At 42.2% G+C, this 22,198-nt stretch overlaps 1 protein-coding gene and 2 non-coding genes across 10 annotated transcripts in view; 2 read left to right on the forward strand and 1 right to left on the reverse strand.

The window, feature by feature from the left end:
• Nucleotides 1-20,393, forward strand: part of rhbdf1b (rhomboid 5 homolog 1b (Drosophila)) — a 38,725-nt gene extending 18,332 nt beyond the window's left edge. Inside the window, exons 2-20 of one of the 8 annotated variants that reach the window (XM_005448094.4) lie at nucleotides 3,993-4,134; nucleotides 4,473-4,606; nucleotides 4,880-5,026; nucleotides 11,410-11,638; nucleotides 13,015-13,221; nucleotides 14,454-14,576; nucleotides 14,840-14,982; nucleotides 15,068-15,322; nucleotides 15,400-15,511; nucleotides 15,600-15,674; nucleotides 15,927-16,088; nucleotides 16,328-16,428; nucleotides 16,621-16,684; nucleotides 17,215-17,309; nucleotides 17,493-17,568; nucleotides 17,907-18,007; nucleotides 18,165-18,318; nucleotides 18,422-18,645; nucleotides 19,450-20,393. In XM_005448094.4, coding sequence (XP_005448151.1) covers nucleotides 4,021-4,134; nucleotides 4,473-4,606; nucleotides 4,880-5,026; nucleotides 11,410-11,638; nucleotides 13,015-13,221; nucleotides 14,454-14,576; nucleotides 14,840-14,982; nucleotides 15,068-15,322; nucleotides 15,400-15,511; nucleotides 15,600-15,674; nucleotides 15,927-16,088; nucleotides 16,328-16,428; nucleotides 16,621-16,684; nucleotides 17,215-17,309; nucleotides 17,493-17,568; nucleotides 17,907-18,007; nucleotides 18,165-18,318; nucleotides 18,422-18,645; nucleotides 19,450-19,645 — 2,712 coding nt within the window. In that variant the 5' untranslated portion in view covers nucleotides 3,993-4,020 and the 3' untranslated portion in view covers nucleotides 19,646-20,393. Of the gene's footprint in view, nucleotides 1-3,992; nucleotides 4,135-4,472; nucleotides 4,607-4,879; nucleotides 5,027-5,846; nucleotides 6,013-6,759; nucleotides 8,774-8,809; nucleotides 9,493-11,409; nucleotides 11,639-13,014; nucleotides 13,222-14,453; nucleotides 14,577-14,839; nucleotides 14,983-15,067; nucleotides 15,323-15,399; nucleotides 15,512-15,599; nucleotides 15,675-15,926; nucleotides 16,089-16,327; nucleotides 16,429-16,620; nucleotides 16,685-17,214; nucleotides 17,310-17,492; nucleotides 17,569-17,906; nucleotides 18,008-18,164; nucleotides 18,319-18,421; nucleotides 18,646-19,449 lie in introns of those variants that run through there. The other 7 variants (XM_005448095.4, XM_005448096.4, XM_019362790.2 and 4 more) reach the window with 7 other exon arrangements.
• Nucleotides 2,374-2,467, forward strand: trnai-uau (transfer RNA isoleucine (anticodon UAU)). Its single transcript has 2 exons — nucleotides 2,374-2,411; nucleotides 2,432-2,467. It is a non-coding gene; the product is annotated as a tRNA-Ile (tRNA).
• Nucleotides 17,674-17,767, reverse strand: trnai-uau (transfer RNA isoleucine (anticodon UAU)). Its single transcript has 2 exons — nucleotides 17,730-17,767; nucleotides 17,674-17,709 (listed from the first exon to the last, which is right to left on the reverse strand). It is a non-coding gene; the product is annotated as a tRNA-Ile (tRNA).
• Nucleotides 20,394-22,198: the final 1,805 nt, after the last annotated feature.

The raw sequence follows: 22,198 nt of genomic DNA on the forward strand, positions 1-22,198 counted from the left end.
CTCAGTGAAGAGTGGCTGTCAAGAAGCCATTTTTCTTAAGAAAAGGAAACAGGGAGAAAAAACAGAGATGTGCCAAATTACACAAGAACTGGATTTAAAATCAGTTGCCTTAGGTCTTTTTAGGTCTAAATTTTTTGCTTCAGATTCTCATCTAGGTCAGGAAAGAGGTAAAATAGTATCTACAGCCATCTGTAAAACGCAGTGGAGGCTCTTTCATGGGTTGAGGCTGCATTTCAGACAGCAGAGTTAAAGATCTTGTCAAAATAGATGGAGTTACTAATCCAGAAAGATTGAAGTGTTGTTGTATGTTTAGCCAGTATGACAGTGATCCCAAACACACTGCCAATACAGTAAAAATTTCCATTTCTGGATAGAAAACCACACAATGATTTTAGTTTGGTGTGTTAGCATGTTAGTAGTTATTTATAACAGGGTCTTTAAAGTGTAAAGACCCTGTTATACATTAATTTTGGGCCTTAAAGTGTCTGAAAACCTCCACATTCTAAAGTTATTTTTATAAATGTATAAAATTTTATACATTTTTATTTTTTTGGAGAGTCAAGGGGGGTATATTGATCATGCAGTAACAAAACTATAAATTAAAACCAACAATGTTCCAGTAGCCACTAATGGAAACTACAGCGTGTATAAAGCACACCCAGCTTGTGTTTTGTATTGCAGTGTGGGGTGTGTGCTAATGCGACATACCCACTCATAAGTGAACATGTTAGGTGTTAAAGCTGTACAGTTGCGCAGGAAGTCAGAAAAACATCGGTTGCCATAACACACCACCAGCAGTACCGAAAATCCCACTCCAGTGAAACCCACTCTGCATTAGCAGCATCACTCCTGTAACTCCAGACAGTGCTTGGAGCTACGCCGACATTAAAGTGGTGGTGCTCTGGACTAATTCTGGCTCTGTGATTCTCATTCGTATCCCTCATCATTTTCTTCTGCCAATATGGATGTGAAATAAGTCTTAAAAAGCATTTATAATCATCTTAAACAGGTCATTAAGAAATCTTGCTGGACTAAAGACAAAGCACAAAGAGCAAGCTGATGAGGGTGTGATTAGTTTTGCAGACTTTAAATGTAAAACAGAGTATTGGATAAGGTGAAAATTAAGCCTAATGATTTACCTCGAGAGAGAAACATCTGTGCAAAATTTCATGGTAGTCTAGACAGCTCATGCAAAACCACAAATATAAACCTCCTGGTGGCGGCTGAGCAATCGGGGGGATCGTCAAAGTCAGTAGACTTATCCCCTGGGAACCATGAATGTCTGCACAAAATATTTGGCAGTCTAAGGCAATGTAGAGATACATTAGTTGATAAGGGATGACGCTGCCGCTCCTTGAGTCTTATGTTCTGCTGTCACTGACGGTTTGTGTTGATATTTAACATGAATATTTATAGCGTAGGCTGTGTATTAGAGAACAATACAGTTAAGGTTGAAGCAATCCAAAAGAAGGTACGATTATTCTGTCAGGACCGACGTTTTTACCACCTAGACAAATGATTGTGCTGAACCCTTCCACTTTTCATTTAAATCTGTCATAACCCCTCCAAAATAAACTGTGCTTAGCAGAAATGAGTTTGTTTTAGCCAAACCAAACCTCCCAGACTCCACCAACCTGAATAGCTCCAGCGTATAATACAGCTAAACATACTGTCTACAACAAAGAACATGCACAACTCACGCTCCTTGTTGTGTCACTACTCCTACTCCCATCTGCAGCTGAGTAATCAGGCTTTATTTGTGCAAACGCCCACCCCATACCGACAACATCGAGTTCACACCTGCTCTGTAGGAACTGCCGTGTAAAGATCACTATCAAAATAGACACGGCCTTTTCGCCTGAGAGCAGATACACAAGAAAATCGGATTTTGCTGAAAAATACAGTCTTGAAATGACAAGCCAAGTTATCCAAAAAAGAGATACTTCCTTCGTGGTTTTGCTGCAACTCTATAGGTTTGTGTGCAGGAGTTCTTGGGCTTTGGAAGTACATGCCGTCCTGTCTGGATTCGTTTGTATCAAGAAATACTCCTGCTGCTGCCTTTGATTTTCTGGCCAGAAGTCTGAATATCGGCTCCAGGATCACCTATGATGGAAGAGATTATTGTTGACTTTAATGACTTTATGGCAAAAGAGGAGAGCCTGTAATTTCACTCACAACAATTCGCAGCTGAAACCTACGGGAGCTCCTCGACGGTGGTCGCTCATTACTTCTCACCAGAGCCCCATGCAGATGTCCTATTATGCAGTAATAGTCCCCTTCAGTCATGCACAATGACTTCCACTTGGCACAGGCTGTAACTGTGATCTGAGAAAGACTTCTCAAAATGAGCTGAAATGCAGACATCCTGCAGGGGCTCCAGTGGCGCAATCGGTCAGCGCCCGGTACTTATAAGACAGTAACCTGCAGAGTGATGCCGAGGTTGTGAGTTCGAGCCTCACCTGGAGCAGTCAAGTTTTATGCTCCTTGGTTTATGAGATTTAAGCCAGACCATGTGTGTGCGTGTGGGAGGGTAGAGTAGTGCTAAGTTGATGACAACTTGAACCCCACAAACCAGAAACACTCATCCCACTGCTGGCTTTTGATAGCTACACAATACTTTGTCTGATATTCTTTAAGCAATGAGCACAAACTAGTTTAAAAATTACACTGAAGACAGTGCTTGACTCTCCAGCACAGCAAGAACTTTCCACAATATACCACATATAGAACATCAATTACACCAACACAGATAATTAATCAGATAATCCACATATGCCAGTAGATCAGGATCGTTTTTAGAGTAGAGTAACTAAATAAACAGTGAGACAGTAAACAGACAAAATGTGCGCAGGTCTTGTATCACACATCATCAAGCAGCAGCAGCTTTGAGAAAAAAATGACAGTTTTGGTTCTGCACATTATTAAAAAGTTCCAGAGCAAACATTCGCAAACTGAGGAAATGTCTCATGAATTCCCATACAGCTGCCGTGGAAACAGATAAACAGGAAAACCCCTTTTCACTCTCTGAGTGCCTTCAAAGTCATAAACCAGTGAGCAACTGGGATCAGTGGAAGCTTCTGCCTTTTATTTTATTTTTTTTGTCTTTCTGTCTGCTGGTGTGGCTCAGCTTGGGTCAAATTTTCTGTGTGATGCTGTCTGTTAACAGGCGGCCTTGTGCAACAGCATCCCTTTCTCTCCATATAAGTGGCGTGCTTGTGTTTTATCTGAGCACAAGCCTTCCATGTGAGCAGCTTAGTGCCACCTTGTGGTTCTGAAACATAGCTGCACCGACGTGCCTCCAAAACTCCAGGGGAGGAGTAAGTACTGGTAGGTCTTAGTTTGCAGATAAATGCTGAGCATCCTGTGGGAATGGAGAGAATATTAACTGGTGTTTAGGAAAAGTTCAAGTTCAGCTGAAATAATGTGTCATGTGTTTGCATTAAGGTATCTAAATATGCTGCAGTGCTGCTTGTAAGACAGCAAACAGCAGAGTAATGCTAAGGTTGTGAGTTTGAGCCTTACCTGGAGCAAAGGAGCAAACTGAAGCTCTGAGTCTTGAGGAGTTAAACTTCAGGACACCAGAGGTGTAACGGTGCAGCTTGCTTGTGGCTTTATTTACCTTCACACCTGTCGCCAGAATAAGAAAATAGTGGGCCGTTGCTCCTAATACTATCAGCATGTTTATTTCAGTCTCAATAATTCAGTCGACACAATCATCTGAATGATCTAATAATACATTTGCTCATTGGTTCAGTGTCACTCCACATTGTGATTCAGTTTGTTTGGAAAAAACTTCAAGTTGTTGGCAGACTAGTGGCTCATAATTTGGATTATTCAGGAATTTGCCTCAGTACTGTGTCTGTGCGAGGTCGCATCACGTGGATTACAGCTGCTTATTGTTAGCACATTCGGTCTGCTGTCTGCGATTTTTTGGCTTGAGCACTGAGCACTTGTCCGAAAAACCCATTTCCTTCTCTGTTTGTGTTGCCCAGCTGGCAGGTGTCGGGGGAGGCAGCGAGCATGGATGAGCCGAGCAGCAGGAACAGCAGCCTCCAGAGGAAGAAGCCACCATGGCTGAAACTGGACATCCCAACCATCCAGCTGACACCGGATGACACGCCAGCGCCCAACCAGGTGAAGGCACAGGTCTAAAAAGCATGTCTAGAGTAAAAGGAAGATAAGAGAGTAAAATTCTGACTACAAGCACAAGTTTTACTGGGAAAAAAATCAAAACAAAAACGAATGAATTGTTTGTGAGCGCTCTCAAAAACATGTGACGGTCTTTCACGTGGTGGCAACTCAGTAAATTCCATCTAATGAAGAAGACCGTAGCACTGAAAACTCTAACCCTAGCGGATTGCTTCTTATGTGTGGCTTGTTTCTTGACATGCTGTCACTCATTCTCAGTGGTACAGAGCATGATTGCATCATCTGTGTGTGTGTGTTTATGTGTGTTTATGTGCTTGTTACAGCCGGTAAGGCGCCTGCGCAGCGTCAGCATGCCAGGGGAAAACCCTCAGACCTGCATTGCTGCCTTGGAAACTTCCAACAACTACCTCAGACCTCCTGCAGAGAGATTACCCTCCATCACTCAGTCCATTAAAAGGTTAGACACACACACACACACACAGGTATATAAAGAGAACTCCTCTATCCTCTCTTTCTATTTTCTCCAGCTGCTAATTTCCTCTTTCTGCTTCTACAAGCAAAATCCATAATTCTAATAATTCCTCAACTAAACTATTAGATGCTTTTGCTTCCTTTCAATTAATCCTGCTCTCTTTCGTCTCTTTCCCCCCCTTTTATTTTGGCCTTGCTTTTTTCTTTTTGCTTTCCCTCTTTGCCTCCCTGCAAACCTCTTACTCCGATGTGAACGTAGTGAGAAAAGGGTGCGCTTTGAACGCATCAACACCGTTCCCCCAAAGGGCCAGAGGAGCCCCAGGAGGGTGTCAACCATCCGAAGGCGGTCCTGTATCCCCAAGATACTGACCCGGCGGCGTTCATCTATACCAAAACAAATCATCAGGTACACGAGAGGTGAAGCAGGGGGGCAGGATAACAGCGAGTAGAAGCTGTTAGTTGATTTTCTTTGACTAGTGGTAGATTATTGGGCTTCAGCAAGCTCCGGGGATGTCAGCATGGACTTAGTTAATTGAAGCATCTTGTCAAGTGAGTTTTGACTCAGACTTTCAGGTGAAAAGCTACTGCTTAACCCGTTGCAACACAAATTTTATTCTTTAAACTACTCACCTGATCTAAAACAAGACCTGAAAATGGGCCAGAGTCTCTCGGCACAGGTTCAATTTCCTAAATCCCAAAGACAAAGCCCAAAAGGAAGTAAAGGAGTCCAGTTCTCCTTCACTCCACTTGATTTGTAGTATGCTGAAAGGTTAATATGGGTTTATTTTTTGTCCAGTGATGTTAAAAACATGTTTGTTGCTTAATGTCTATTCCAGCCTTAAAATTGAGTAAAACAGCTAAACTGAGACTGAAAACTGGTGGACTAACATACAGACATCAAATAACTACTTAGTCTTCAAAACAGCTGCTATTTGCTTGTAAGATCACACCTTTAACTCAAAAGGTGACATATCTGTGTTGTGTTTGTGCTTTATCTTTAAAACATGTTGAAATTCTTAGTAAAAATGTGATTTTACTTGATTTGTGAAGCATTTACATGCTGTATTTGATTGAAATAATAGAAATAAGTTAAAAAATGTTTTTCTTTTGAAATCATGTTAGATTTGATACATTTTAGGATGATGATATGTTTATAACACAGAACGTTTTTTTGTCATATTTATATTTACATTATATTAATTCAGTCATCATTTATGACTGCAAAAAAATGCTACTTTATGTCTGTCAAAACTGTTTTATTTTCCACATTTTTCATACAGGGAAGAAATTGGAACAAATTATGTGATCCGGACATAACAGGCTGCTAGTGTCATGGCCGTGTGCGGGCAGGCAGGGATGGAGGACCCAAATGCAGACTTGAAAAGGGCAGATGTGAGCTTGAACAGCTTTATTGCTGGACACAAACTGAACTAAACCGAGAGATACAAACATAAGCTAAACCGGCAAGGGAGACAGAACACACAGGTTGGTGAGGGTACGACGCGACGATGAGTAAGAGCAGACGTGGACACTGAATACACACACTCGGTAACAAGGAAGTGGCGCACGGTAGGGAGACACACCTGAATCCAATTGGCCAAGACGAGACAAGGGAAGCAAGACGGAATACACTAACCCGAGACACGGACCTTCAAAGTAAAACAGGAAACACACAGACAGAACTTACAGACTCAGACACATGATACTGATATGGTACACGACAGGGATGACTAGACAGGAAAGGCGGGACCAGGGCAGGTACAGAGACACCGACCAGACACTAAACAAAGGGAGCACTGAGTACAGGAAACAGAGACATGAGGAGCACAGGAACCAAAACCTAAGAGCTAGAAATACAAAACAGAAATCAAACCCTAATGTACATGAACCAAGATGAAACCAAAGACTAATAAAAAACAATACAAATCCAAAACACTGGGTCACTGACCCAGGACCGTGACAGCTAGTAAGTGTCCAAAGATGCAATTTACGATGGGTTCTTGCTAAGTTGTCTGTTAAGTGTAGAAACAGCACTGGTTCATCCTTTGAGCTAGGTGCCTGTTTTATGCTTGAATGATTCATAGGTCAGTGTTAAGTGGCTTTACAAACAAAAATATTATTCATCTGAAAATGGTCAGGTACAAGGACGGGACCTAAAGCAGCCAATGCACAAAGAAAAACCTGAGCCTGAGAAAGCCCAGAGAAAAACACTTTAAAAAATGATAGGAAAAGTCAGTCTCCTTGGAAGCAAAATATAAAGAAATGAGGGGTGACTCATGAGTTTTGCTCAGTACTTTATGAGAGTACTAAACTGGCCTGCCTGCAGTAACTGATACATTATTAAATATGACAGCGTTGAGCGGCTGAAACTGCGTGTCGAGCAATAACTGTGCAAACATTTGTTTTTCAAAACAAAAACTACTGACGTCTTTGGTTCGCACTTTGCGATTGCTGTTGTAGGAAGAGGCGATGCAACACAAAGGAAAACACATTACTGTCCCCACTTCTTTTCCAAAAAACATTAAGATGTACAAGTTTCAGCATTTAATGTGTTGTCTTTGTTATGTTTTCAGTTGGGTTTAAAAGATTTTCAAACTCACTGGTCACAGTTTCTTCGTGCCACAGCTGTGAGGGTTTGTTGGTGTCAGTCCAGGTCATACACAGGACCACACGGTTTGTAGGAGACAACATAACGCAAATGCTCATTCTGGCTATCTTGTGTGCGTCATACCACTTCAAAGCAGCTGCTTGAACAGAATTAAATTGAATGTAAACGTTTGAAGACGGAGCCGCAACCTGCAGATACTCTTCAAAAGAGAGCGTCCTAATGTCTTCATTTCATCTTGCAGAAATGTATTTGCATTTGTGGAAGAAGCACAGGATGCGTTTGATGTTTGTGAGAGAATTAATGCGATTGTACGTGACTCGTGGAGGTTAGCTGAGGTCCCTCCTCCGCAACAGTTCATGAATCTATTCTAAATTTTTACTATTCAAACAAAGCTCGTCTCTGAGTGTGATTTGTTGTGTGCTCGCGGGGTATCTTGGAGGACACCCTGATGTTTGTTTATCTGGAGGACAAGCGTAGCGCTCTTTATGGGTCATTATTCATGTTAAGGAGGCATTCATTTTGACAGATTAGGCCACAAAATTAAACGGTAGATAACTTTGCCATTCACCGCAAGTCCACACGCTCAGTTTGACTTCCTTAAAGAAGCTCACGCGAGTTTCAGAACTGCAGAGCACGCTGGGGTTTTAGCTTGGAGCGATGGGAAAATAAACCTCTCCAGTAGTGTGTGTATATACAGTATGTGTGTATGTGTCATGTCCAGGCATGTCCAAGGTGCACTCCCTTCATCGCTTCTCCCTCCTAATGCCCATGATGATCTTTCTTCTCTCCCTCCTTCTAACGTTCCATTTCCTGTGGTATGTTAGAGGGAAAAACTGGTGTTTACATTCACTCCTGCAAAACAAGGCAGAGACACAGGCAGGCAGAGAGAGAGGGGACTCATTGATAGAGATCGTTGGGGGCTGTTGATGTGGGAAAATGTTCAGTTTGACGAGGACCAGCATCGCTGTCTTTTCTGCCCAGTAGGTCACATCCTTTCATGTGAGCTCTCGAGGAGGGACGCTGGGAAGACGGCCAGACAAATTAACGCTCTTTGTCGGGTACGGAAATTTAGGCTGTGTGTGCTGGTGACACAAGTTCAGAAAACCCAAGATCCACCCACTCATTGTGTGTTATATAGTCCAGCTGGATGAAACTGGAAGCTCTCTGTGGATTTCTTTTCACGTCATGATGTAGACATCAGCCTCCCGTCTGACTGAGGAGTTTAGCACTGGATTCTCTCAAACTTTGATTAACCAGGAGAGCACTGTAGAAGAAAGGGATGTTCAGCAGACTCCAGACATGTGCTGATCCTCCGCTCTTTGCTTAGCGGTGACGTAGAGCTGGCCTGGATATCAGGAAATCCCCTTATGGAACATTGTATGTGGGATTTGCGAAGGATCAGTTTGTATTTGGCAGATTGAGGTTTATTAGGGGTCAGGGGCTAAGCGGGGACAGTACTGGTGATGGAGATCACTCAGCTCCAGAGTCCTCAGCCCAATCAGGAATGAGCCAAACCCTAAAGCCCTCTTGGAGATCTCAGGACAGGTGAGTGTGCTGAGGCAAACCTGAGCAGAGCAAAACACCTGGCTCAGTATGAGATGCTTTGGAAAGTCAGTGAAAATTCTCAACAAAGCACTTGTTCTGTCTTTGAGGGGGATTAAGATTTTCTCAAAATTAACTACAGGATTTAGATTCACTAGCAGCTCACATTTTAAATTGCTTTCAGTCTTATATGTTGGGTTTTACGGAAAGGTTTGTGATTGCCAGCATGTACATCTCATCAGTTTTATGCCATCTCTTTAAAAATAGGAAGTTTTTAAGCTTTGAAGAGAATAGTTCTGAAAAAGTGGCTTATTTGCTTTGCTTTAGGAAGTTTGATAAGAAGACTGATAAAAGCTGTCATATATGTGAGATAAATATGAATTAAACTGTAGCCAGGAGATGATTAACTGTGATCTAATACAAGTGTATAATAGTTGGTTACTAGCGTAACCCACTGACACTGAAACAGCTCTGTTCAGTGGTAGCATATCATTTTATTTTTTTTAGCTCTTCCATGGAAGTTAAACAAAAATGATTAAACTTGCTAACTTGTGATATTTAAAGGTGCCATTATTAGGCTCATTGAGCTGAAGGACCCACGACTTTATACAACTGCGAGACATCGATCCGTCTCTATGTACGTCCATCCACAGTTCACAAGAATCACTACACCTCCTCGAGGATTGCACAGAATGATCAACTAATCCAAATTATGAACCAAGGTCAATGTTAAGTTCATACTTTTATGAGTTTTATGAGTAATTTTCTATATTTTTTTTGTCTCTTTAATGGATTTTAATTCTCAGTAGCTTGTGTAGGCAACCAATGACAGCAAATCTTCCTTTCTGTGCTTCGCAATAACCAATGAATTGTGATGGATCTTGAGCCAAATGAGACGCTACGTCATTGACATGCTAGCCTTTTAAAAAATGGTGTAGACAACCAGCTTTCAATGGATGGACAAATAAATCCCTGATAACCTTTCAGCATATTGTAGTTCAAAAGTATTAGAGGGAACTAGAGTGCTGCACGCGTTTTTCAGGCTTTAGAAAATGTAACTCATGAAGGAGACTTTGGACTTCTCACACTATGGCAGATGAACTATTTACCTACCTCACAGCACAATGTTGTACTTTGTCATTATGTATTAAAAACTCATTCATATTGTTTCTAGGAAACATAAAATTTGAAAAGTAAATATTAAATTATAGGAAAAATGTAAACCAACATAAAGTCGTACATAGGAATACAACTTGAATGAGTTTACCATGAATTACAATGTATTCTTAAAATAATGTCTATTTTGACTTTAATAGTGATTTTATCAGTGGTCACACTTGCTGCCTCCACATTTGGCTATGAATGAATGAGACAAATTGAACCAGCAGTAGTCTAATTGTTTGATAGCTACCTGGATTTTTTGTGTAGTGTTTGTTTGGATTGTGCAAAGCTTTAACCTTCTGCCTTTTCGTCTCCCTGATGCCCAAAATGCCGTGTGAGCCTATAATTACGTCGACTGTTGTTTCATGTGTACCAGCCTTACCTGGAGGATATGGAGACTAATTCACGCGTGTTAAAATTGCTTTAGTCTTCTGTGATGTGTGGCTGTTTTGTGCTGTCGTCAAGCAGTCTGAATGTTTTGTTCGCGTTTTGTGTGGGTGACTAAGAAAAAGACGTGCTCGCTTGCTCGTGCGTGTGCCCAAAAAGAAAAAGAGCTGCTTTTCTAAACAAACAACTGTCACCGAGCCTGAAATGAGCCCATTTCTGAAATTTGGCCTCGTCGTTCCACCAGGATTTAATATTGTTTATGAGGTTTGTGTGATTGCTAGCTTCATTTAAAGAAACAAACATTTTGTAACTGTGCAAAAGTTTTTCAGAATTTCAAATCTGGACCTCCTGTCCTCCTTATTTCTCTCTCTCTAATCCCGCTGTTTACGTCTCGGCTCTTGCTCAAGGCATCCAGTCTAAATCCTACCGTTGTTTTGTTTTTGGTTTGGTTCCAAACCTGTTTCCTCTTTTTAAGAGATCCCTCTCTGGAGGGACAGTAATCAGGGCTGCGCCACCCCCACCCTGTCCTTGTGCAGCCTTAAAAGGCTTCCCCAGCTGGCATTTTTCTTGATGATGAGGGCTGAGTGTTTATTACTAAACGTTCTGCTCTCTAAACAGCCTCCCCCTCCTCCCACTGATCGGTTAACACGCAGCCTGATGTGCGGACACAGTTCTTGGAAAAAGGGGGACCTGAATGCACATTTATCGAGCTGAAATGTAATAAACAAAGAACCATATTGTGTCATCTACTCTGGGAATATGAGGCAACATCTGCTTCTTTTCTGCCAGCAGAGGGCTGTAAATTATATAAGGAAACAAGACAGCGTATGTCATCCAGGCTCTCAAAGCTGGGTTCAAACTTGCACACTTATAGATAGAGATATGATAGAGATAAAAGTACAAGAAGAGCATCTTAGATGTTAAATTATAAAAGAGTTGTTTTCTTGACTTTTTAAAATCATGGCCCATATTTCATCCTGATTCATTATTAAGTTCTTGTGCCAAGATGAACCTGATTCATTTCTGACACACTACCTCTACATCAAAAAATGTATATGTTTTCACTAAGCAGAGTGTGTCCTCTCCCCCAGGGGTACGGCTGACTGGTTTGGGGTGAGTAAGGACAGTGACAGCACCCAGCGATGGAGGAGGAAGAGCCTGCAGCACTGCAGTCATCTGTACGGGGGTCTGAAGACGCAGGTGATGAGGGAGATGGAGCTTCACAGCCAAGACAATCTCTCCCTTGCCAGCACTGAGACCCCTCCTCCCCTCTACCTCCCACCCCTCCACCCCAGTCATCACCACTATGGCATGCAGAGGGTAGGCCTGCGCCAATGTGGGGGGGAAGCATGTTAGAGGGATGGAGACGTAGATGGGCACCTTTTCTTTCGTCACATTTGCTCCCCCACCTCTTTCCTCCTTTTCTTGATGTCACATCTTGAGAATCGGGCTCGCTTTAGCGCCTTGCTTTGTCTGCTTTCGTAGGGTTCAATTGATGGGGTTTTAACAGAGAAAGAACTTTTTATTGACGATTTGTTTGATTAACCACAAAAACAACAAGTCACTGAAAGTCACAATAATGAGTGCAGCACTGATATTAATTATAATTATACAGTTACAGATGACGGCAAAATGAATTGCCTCCCTATGAAATGGTAAGTTTTTCTCATGGTTTTTCCAAGTAGCACTTTTAAACATCTTAGATTTTTTTTAGAAAGCATCAATTATTTCTGTTGTTACACAAAAATATAATTATTTCAGAAAAAAAGAAAAATTACCAGGGTTAATATCATCATCCCAAAAGTCAAAGAAATCATTTTAGATCTGAGAAAAAGAATTATTGATCGTCACAGAGAACGAGGTGGATATAGAAAGTTATAACAGCATTTCAAAGTTATAAGAACTGAAGAATCAAGAAATGTCTTCCTTCTCTCACCCCAACTGGTCCCGGCAGATGGCCCCGCCCATCCCTGAGCCTGGTTCTGCCGGAGGTTTCTTCCTGTTAAAAGGGAGTTTTTCTTTCCCACTGTTGCCAAAGTGCTTGCTCATAGGGGGTCATATCATTGTTGGGTTTTTTCTCTGTATGTATTATTGTAGGGTCCACCTTACAATATAAAGTGCCTTGAGGCGACTGTTGTTGTGATTTGGCGCTATATAAAAAAAATTGAATTGAATTGAATTGAATTGAATGAATTGAGTCACACTGTACACAGTAATACTAATGTAAGCATTCAAAATAAATCTCGGATGCTGGAAAAGCTGCGTTAGAATTCCTTGCTCTGTTAAGACACTTGGGAAATGCTTAAAAATTACATTTTCATTGGGGGGGCTAATAATTCTGTCCTTATCTGTTTATCAATATATAATAATGAGATTACTCCTTTCATTGTGAATTCTGTTTAGCTAATAGCTTGTCAGCGTAGCCCGCTAAGTGCTAGTAGCCTAAAAAGCTGTTGGTTTAGCAAATTTATCTGAAACTTTGCCCTTAATTTTAGTATAAAAGATAATATCAGACGTAAAACATAAAGCACATGTGAAGTAAAATCTACTTACCCCCTGATACATCAATTTAACCCTAATATCGATGTGTATGTGCATCCCTGTTGCCTCTTCTGTTCTGTCGTGTCAATCGAGCTTAAAAGAAAAAGGCTGTGGTGAACCGACACACTTGTACGACGTGTTGTGTTTGTGTGCAGATCGTAGACCCCCTGGCTCGGGGTCGTGCCTTCCGCAATGTGGAAGAAGTAGACGGCTTGAGCACCCTGCAAACTCCCATGACGCCCGGCACAGCTTCCCTCTGCTCATTTTCCAGCTCCCGCTCCGCCCTCAATCGTCTCCCACGACGACGCAAGCGAGAATCTGTCGCGGTCATGAGTCTCAAAGCGGCGGCGGCGCTAATGAAGGTGTATATTTGTTGTTTATTCTAGAATTCCTACCTAAGACGGTCTTGCTCTCCTTTGAATTCTTCTACACTGCTGCCTGTCAAGATAATAATGCATGTTCCTCATTCTTAGTATTAAAAGCTTATTCAACTGATTCTAGGAAGATAGCCCATAAAAGCACTTTGATTTACATTAAGTTATTTCTTATTTGTCCCAGAAAAAATACACTTATCATAATGATATGGCAGTTTTTTTTCTGTACACAAGCATGTTGTGTAATACAGGAGATTTGCGTGTCCTGTTGGGGATTAAAGTCAGGCGCTATACTTTACAGCAGTGTGCAGGTGACTGTCCTTGTGTGAACCACGAGCTACAGAACACATATGTAAAGGAATTATGCTGCTGTTCAGAGTGGCAGTGTGTGTGTGTGTGTGTGATGGGTGGGGATTACTGGGGGTTTTACCAGCAGATGGTCCGTGATAACACTAGCGAATGCTCAGTTATCTGCTGCATTGTTTTCAGGGCACTCTGGAAGAGCTGAGCTCATATAGGTGCAAACCCACAGAGGCCAGGGAAGATTTAGGAAACGTTTCGCTACTGTGTTGTTCTCTTTTTGCTTGTGTTTTTTTTCCAGCAGGTGATCAAAATGATTTTTTGTGTCTTTTCTCTCTGTCTCTTCTCCTCTGTTTTTCTTTCCCTCTCCTTCTGTTGAGCCTCTTCCCACCTTCTCCTTTCTTTCTTTCCTGTCCCCCGGTCCTGTCCGTTTCGACTGTAATAACTTAAAAGTAAAAAATAAATAAATAAATAATGAAGATCGAACAAGCAATGACAATCAAGTGGACAAGTATGGGAAAAGCCATAATGATCCACTTGGGAAAGTAAATCTGTTGGGCATTTTTCTGGTTGCTACAGTGACAGACACGCCCCCAAAAAAAGATTTAGGAAAAGAAATTCAGAAAGAACATTTTACATGATACTTAGATTTTTCATTTAAATGTGACGAGGGGTTCATAGGTGAACAGGTTAGAGCTTTTTCACTATTACCATAAACCCTGTGAGCCACCTTGTGTGCATTTGTGTCACCAGTAGCTTTGACAGAAAGTTGTGACATTTGACAGTCTCCATTAATAGAAACCAGCTCTCATTTCACAATGATAAAGTAATACCTTTATTATTAAGGTCCTTTTATCGATGTGATTTAGAAAATTTCCTTCATCTGTGTTTGAAATGTCCTGTTTATGATCGTTTCTCAGGGCCGGACGTTAGGCGAGAGCACCGCTGGGCGGCGCCGCAGACGGAGTTTCATGCCTCCTAGTTTCTTCGAAGATGACACTGCGGATTTCCCCGATGACCTAGATACTTCTTTCTTCACCAGAGTGAGCAGTGGGCAAACTCTCCCAAAGCGACTTTTAGTCACTGTGACATTAATTTGAATTCAAAGATTGATAAAGCTTACATTTTAGGTTCAGTTTAACTACTTCCTGCAGCATAATTTTCAGTTCTGCAAGCTTGTGAATGCGATAGCCCGCAGAGACTTTATGCAGTAAAAACGTGTGTGCTTATTTCTGTGAAATAAATAAAAAATAGTGTCTACTGTTTATTTATGAGATGATTCCAGCTTACCGAGTCGTCTTTGCAGGAAGGCCTGCAGGATGAGTTGTCCAGCTATGCCGACGAGGTTTTTGAGACTCCATCGGAGGCTGCCCTCAAACAGCTGGATGAGAGCGAGCTCACGGGAAGCGCTCTGGATAGGAATGAACTAGAGAGGAGTCATCTCATGATGTAGGTCTCCACCGTATCCTTCACATGCACACAAAAAAATGAAAGGAGCTGCAATTCTGAGAATGCTTCCTCCTCCCCAATTCAGGCCTTTAGAGCGAGGGTGGCGGAAGGCAAAAGCAGGCTCTGCGGTCCAACCCAAAGTCCGCCTGAAGCAGGAGGTGGTGAGCGTCAACAGCCATCAGCAGCGAGGGCAAAGAATCGTGGTTCCGGTTAAGAAGCTTTTTGCCAGAGAGAAGAGGCCGTACGGGCTGGGCATAGTCGGACGTCTCACTAACCGGTCGTATCGCAAACGCATAGACAGCTACGTCAAGCGGCAGATTGAAGACATGGACGATCACAGGTGAGACGGCGTGTGGCTGTTTAGAAATGTTTAAATGTAAAAAGTAAACAATGCATTAAAAGTTCTTCCCTCTCCAGGCCTTTTTTTACCTACTGGATCACCTGCGTCCACCTGCTCATTACCATTCTGGCTGTCACCATTTACGGTATTGCCCCTATCGGCTTCTCGCAACACGAAACTGTCGACTCGGTAAATAAACTGTTCGACTTTTATAAGGGTTTAATGCTGCTTTGTTACAAATTTTTCAATATTGAAATTTGTATTTTTTATTTTTGAGGTGCTGAGGAACAAGGGGGTTTACGAAAACGTGAAGTTTGTGCAACAGCAAAACTTCTGGGTGGGTCCGAGCTCTGTAAGTACTTCCAGTCTTTTATCCACCACCTTTCACACTACTAAAAATCGCATGCGAGGTTGAATCTCAGTGACCTCTGCCTCAAGGTCAGAGGTCAGAAGTCGAGTTTTCTAAAAATCTTGTGTATTTGTTTGTTTTCTGTGGCTGGTGTCTTGAAAGACTTATGTTAATTCATCTGACAGAGGCGTAGTGTTAGGATCTAGATGGACATTTTTCTTTTCAGATTGTCACGTCATCTCTTCTTCGCCACAGGAAGCGCTGATTCACCTGGGAGCCAAGTTTTCCCCGTGCATGCGTCAGGATGAAGAGATCCACAAGCTGATCCAGGAGAAGCGAGCACTGGAGAGAGAGTCGGGCTGCTGTGTGAGGAATGATCGCTCCGGCTGCCTGCAGACTCTACAGGAGGAGTGTTCGGTCAGTGACACCAGCTTAGATTTGAGAGAGTCTCGGCACCGACCATGACCTGATTATTTCAGGCACACTATGATTTTATTGAAACATATGCTTATAAAATGACACCTTACTGACTCTACCTTCTGCTAGAGTTTGGCTGCATTTATGAAGTTGTCTATATAAGAACCAGTCCATTGACGTATAGTTTCAGTGCATTCTGAATATACATGGCATGTCTTTGATTCTGTCTGGCTCTGCAGAGCACACTGGCAGTGTGGGTGAAATGGCCTCAGCACCCCAGTGCTCCTTCTTTGAACAGTAAACTCCGGCAACATGGTGCCGTTTGCCATCAGGACCCCAGGTAACATGATTATCATTCTCCAGCTTTAATAGAAAACAATTTTTGATGAAGGACTCATAACTTAAGACAAGAGCAACAGTCTGCTGGACAGACTTTGTTTTTATCCATGTGTGGGCTGAGCTGTTGGAGCCGACTTACCCTGCTGGAAGACGTCAGTGTTCACTCTTATTTCTTGTACTTTTCATTTTGCAGAATCTGTCTGGAGCCAGCCTCTGTTTCACCGCATGAGTGGCCGGATGACATCACTTCTTGGCCTGTAAGCACACTAACATGTTAACAGTTTAACCTCACAACATCCGCAGGGTTAGATTAAGGGTTTGGTTTTATATAAAACAAATGCTAAACAGGCCACTGTTCAGAAACTAGGAGATGTTACATTTCCACTGAAGTCTTTAACCATTTTTCAGCATTACAGCTAAAATTCTTAACCAAAGCCAAACCCTACCCCTAACTCCAGATGGGCCAAGTGTTCATCTGACACTATTATTTATCAACGAGTAGATACATGGATCAGGTAGTATCAGATAGCAATGATTATGTTTCTAAGCCAGTCATATACCAAAAGGCTAAGATGTCTGATTATACAACTGTAGCACAGTACAACTGTACTGCAAGAGAGTCAAGAGAGTCTTTAAAGACTAATGTAATATTGCATTTAAGTGGTTTGGTTCAAGTCAGTGTGAGGCAAACAGTCGTCTCCTTGTTCTCCTTGTGTGTGTTGTTCTTTTTTTAAACTGTTGTAACTGTAATCCGATGAGAAACTTTCACTGTGGTTTTGATCTGTAGGTTTGCACAAGGTTCAACTCCGGGAATCACACTAACCTCCCCCACATTGATTGCACCATCACAGGCCGGCCCTGCTGCATCGGAACCAAAGGACGGTGAGGATCGGGATCACTTATTTACAACACGTGCTAAGTGCTCAGTAACAGCGTAAAACATTAACAGTATCTTTATGGTGCAGTGAAAAAAGGAACTGATCCACCTTTTGATTACATAATCACTGTGTTTGAATAAAAGCTTAGTACACTGATCTCTACCTAAAAGCCTGATTCGTGTTGCAGGTGTGAAATAACTTCTAGAGAGTATTGTGATTTTATGCATGGCTACTTCCACGAGGAGGCTACTCTCTGCTCACAGGTAGGACAAACGGCACACACACACCTTTTTTAACTGCATGTTTAAAAACAGTGGCCAGCATAAATTTGCTCCTTTAAGTGAGAGCCTGTTGATTTAAAACATTGTTGCTCCAGGTGAGGCTCGAACTCACAACCTCGGCATTGCTCTGCAGGTTACTGTCGTATAAGTACCGCGCGCTGACCGATTGCGCCACTGGAGCCTGCAGAGCACAATGCAACAGAATGGACTGTGGACTGCATTCACCTCTGGCACGTTCCACCACAAGGTGGCAGCAGAGCATCACTGACTGTTGTAGCCGTAACCCTGACTGATTGTGTTGCTGTTTTCATTTGTCCCAGGTGGCTTGCATGGATGATGTCTGCGGTTTGCTGCCTTTCCTCAACCCAGAGGTCCCTGATCAGTTCTCTCGGCTCTGGTTGTCCCTGTTTCTTCACGCTGGGTGACTGCACTCTTCCTTTCTCCCTTCAGTATTTAAAGCAGCCATGAAGATGTTAAATTATGGGAAAAACTTAGTTGCCTGAATACTTCAGTGAAATTGTGCAAGCATTTGTGGAATGCTAAGGATAACTGGTTGCCTGTCTTGCTTGTCCCTGCAGAATTCTGCACTGCTTGGTTTCGGTGTTGTTCCAGATGACGGTGCTGAGGGATATAGAGAAGTTGGCTGGCTGGCTCAGAATCTCTATCATCTACATGCTCAGTGGCATCACTGGCAACCTGGCCTCTGCCATCTTCCTGCCCTATAGAGCAGAGGTACAAGCTGATGTTGATGTTAGCAAAAAATATCATAGTTATACATTGTTTCCATTTAGTGGATCTGTGTGCGATCTGTAGGTGCCTGTCTTTTTCCTCCCAGGTGGGTCCTGCTGGCAGCCAGTTCGGCATCCTGGCTTGTCTTTTCGTGGAGCTGTTTCAGAGCTGGCAGATCCTCGAGCGACCGTGGCGAGCGTTTGCTAAGCTGTTGGCCATCTCTGTGTTCTTCTTCTCTTTCGGTTTGCTTCCCTGGATCGACAACTTTGCCCACATCTGTGGTTTCGTTTCCGGATTCTTCCTGTCCTTCGCCTTCCTCCCATACATCAGGTAAGTGAATATTTCTCTGTGTGCTTTTCTATCCAGGCTCTTACTGCATTGGCAGTACATTTGAGGCCATTTTAATGCTAAGAAATGAAGCAGCTGCTAATCAGATGCTTTCTAGATGGTATTACATGGTAGGTCAAAATGTGACCGCACTTTTATGTGTGTTCAGTCCAGCTCTTGTGTAATTTAGCATACCTCAGTGTCTTCTGATGGAGTAGAGGGAGTAACTGAAGGGCCAGATGCATCTGTTAAACACTTTCATCTGCTGTTCATCTGCTTCTACTACTTCTCCTTTCCTCTTTTCTTTTATCTTTTCTATGTTTTTTTAAGACAGGCTGCTAGTAACAAAGTGCCTAAAGATACAGTTTAAAACAGGTTCTGAATACGAGTGAAAAAGCAGTGTCCAAAGAAAAGCTTTGAAATACCTTCGGAAAGCCTGGAGAACTATTGCTGAAGGAAGGTCTGACTCCTTGGAAGCAAAATATAAAGAAATGAAAGGAATGGTTCACATTTTGTGGAAATTGAAGAGACTGATAACTGTTCCTACTGCTTTATATTTAAAGCTAAATTAAGCTGGTGCTAGTTAGCTTAGCTTAGCATTCACTTGGCTAACCTCTAGATTCTTTATTCTTCCCTTGGACTGAACGTTTCCTCAGTCTGTCCTCAGTCTATATGCAGTGTCCGGTTGTAGTTTTCACTCCCTTTATCACTTTCATGATTTAAGAGGTTTGATGCGAAACAATGACCGTTCTCTGAGGGAAGTAATGATGTCACTGTTGTTTTGTTGTTGTTTTTTTCACCCACCAGCTTCGGCCGTTCTGATATGTACCGAAAGCGAGTCCAAATCTGCGTCTTCCTGCTGATCTTCCTGGGTCTGTTCTCCGCTCTGGCCGTTCTCTTCTACATCTACCCCGTGAAGTGCGACTGGTGCGAGTACCTCACCTGCATCCCCATCACAGACAAGTTCTGCGAGAAGTACGACCTAAATGCACACCTCCTCTGACTGTTAGTCCTTGGAGTCCAAGCTGATGTCCACTGATAAGATAGGAGGTGCTTGGTAGCACTTACGACTGATAAAACCATCAGTATTTCTAGATTTTGTATGGACTGGTGAATTCCAGATGTATTTTTTAATATACAAAACAACCTGCATGAAAGCCTTCAGGAGTTTGACTGAATATATTAATATGCATGAAAACAAGGAGAACAGTGGACTAATAACTGATCTGTGTGTGACTGATCAGCTAATCAGTGTCCACTTGCATTGGCCAGTAAAAGTACACCTTAGTGGCCACATGGAAGTTTTATTTGGTACTTTTTTACCCAGCAGTCACAGCTTCCTGGACGCTCTGCCATGAACTCTAAGGACACGAGGCTCTAAATTCATCAGCGTGCCTTACTGAAACAGCACAGCCTCTGACTTTAACGTCTGGGGAAACTGCTTTCAGACACAAATCATGTCAAATATGTTTTTTACTTCAGTATTTGGAGGCTGGAATTTTGTTTTTGTTTACCACTCTGGAAACCACAGCCTTTAAAGCACTCCAGTCACAAATGGATGTTCTGTTTTTTTAATATTCACCTCTTTTTTTATATATGTTTACAAAAAACAACAACAACAACAAAAAAACAAAAACAGGTGGGTTCATGTGCTCAATTGTAGAAAGCTGTTAAAAGGTGAATTTGTGTATGTGTGTGTGTTTTATTAAAAGTGGTGGCGTTTTAGCTACCTGGCAATGAACACAAGAGGACAAAATTTGACTGTGTGTTGTCTGTTCTCAAATAGCCAGAGACTGATGCTTAAACTCACAACCTCAGCATTGCTTCATAAGTTAGTACTCCACGCTACCAGACTGCAGCTCTGGAGCCCACTGTGTCTGTGGTTTTTGGGTTATATTTGTGAATTGTCATGAATGACTGTGTCTCGCACAGATCTTTTAGACCAGGGGGTGGGGAACACCAGGGCTCGAGGGCCGGTGTCCTGCAGGTTTTAGATGTGTCATTGATCCAACACAGCTGATTTAAATGGCTAAATGACCTCCTCAACATGTCTTGAAGTTCTCCAGAGGCCTGGTAATGAACTAATCATTTGATTCAGGTGTGTTGACCCAGGGTGAGATCTAAAACCTGCAGGACTCCAGCCGTTGAAGCCTGGAGTTCCCCACCCCTGTTTTAGACCATGGTTGACAACCAGGGGCCTGAACTGGCCTGGGAAAGACTCCAATCTGGTCCACTGAATGGCTTTGGAAAAGCCACATTTTTTGGACTTTTAAATTAATTTTAAAACGTTTTACAACTTTTTCTGAAAACGACACCCCATCCCCACCACCACAGCTGTTCATATTGCACCACAGTAATCAAGTAATAGGTAAACAATAAAATAACAAAAAAGTTCCTGTTTTTTCACTACTGACTATATAAATGTATATTTATTTACAACAAATCCACAAAAAAGGCCATTTTCTGTGAGTTAACACAGAAACTTTGTTTTATAATTACAGGACAGTCTGGCCAATGACCAGATCATTTTCTGTCATGTTACACATTTATTTCTTACATTTGAAGTTGTGTTTTTAATACATTAACATCATTAATCACTCCTTGAAATGTAGAATCCATTATAATACACAGAATTCAAAAACACGTATTTTTTGTTTCAGTGAATATATTTTACTTTACGTTACTGCTAACAGAAGTGATTCTTTTTAAAATTCTGAGTATGGTATATCATAATGAAATTGGCATATAAACTGACCTTTTCTGCTTGTCAGATAATCAGTAACCCTCTCTTGGGCACGCAGAAAGAATCAAATCAGATGTGACGCCTCGTGAATGCAATAACGTAAGCCAACAATGATGATAGTGCCCTTTTACACTGAAACTAGAAACACCATTAAATACTGATGGCTAATTTCTTAACACAATGGTCAGAGCTGGATAAATAGAAGTCTTGCTGCGTTTGGGGAACGGCCAACAGATGGCAACCCGAGACCAATAACTTACAGGTCGGGGTGCAACATGACCGCCGCTGAGGGTGCGAAGCTCAAATTACAGCAATGCTGTTGTGGTGTTCTCGGGGATTTGAATGTCATTAATTCAAGCAGAAGGTTTATTAGCGTGCAGAGCGCTTATTGCGGCCCCTGATGCTCACCGCGTGTTGCACCGATGGGTTTGTTGACGCCGGCGCTTTCTTCCTCCTCTCTTTGAGCGCGCACGGACACACGCACACGCTGGCATTTGCATGCACATACACACGTGTGATTGCTCTGGCATTCATTAAGTCTTGTCTGTAATTGACTCTAAATAAGTGCGCACTTATGCTAGAGAGGAGCTGAGAGGACAAACGGCGCAAACACAGACAACACTGATCTGCATACAGAATGGAGCAGGAGTCGCCTTTGTACGACTAGCTGGAGTTGACTTTGGTGTTGTGATAATTGTTGTCCGACTTTCTTTTATTATTAATATGCAGTGGAGTCAGGAATGCAGGATTAACTATAAAATCTCATATTTGATCAAATATTCGATTAGATGCTTTAAGACAGTTCTGGAAGCA

This window comes from Oreochromis niloticus, linkage group LG8 (genome assembly GCF_001858045.2).
Source record: "Oreochromis niloticus isolate F11D_XX linkage group LG8, O_niloticus_UMD_NMBU, whole genome shotgun sequence".
Classification (NCBI taxonomy): Eukaryota; Metazoa; Chordata; class Actinopteri; order Cichliformes; family Cichlidae; genus Oreochromis; species Oreochromis niloticus.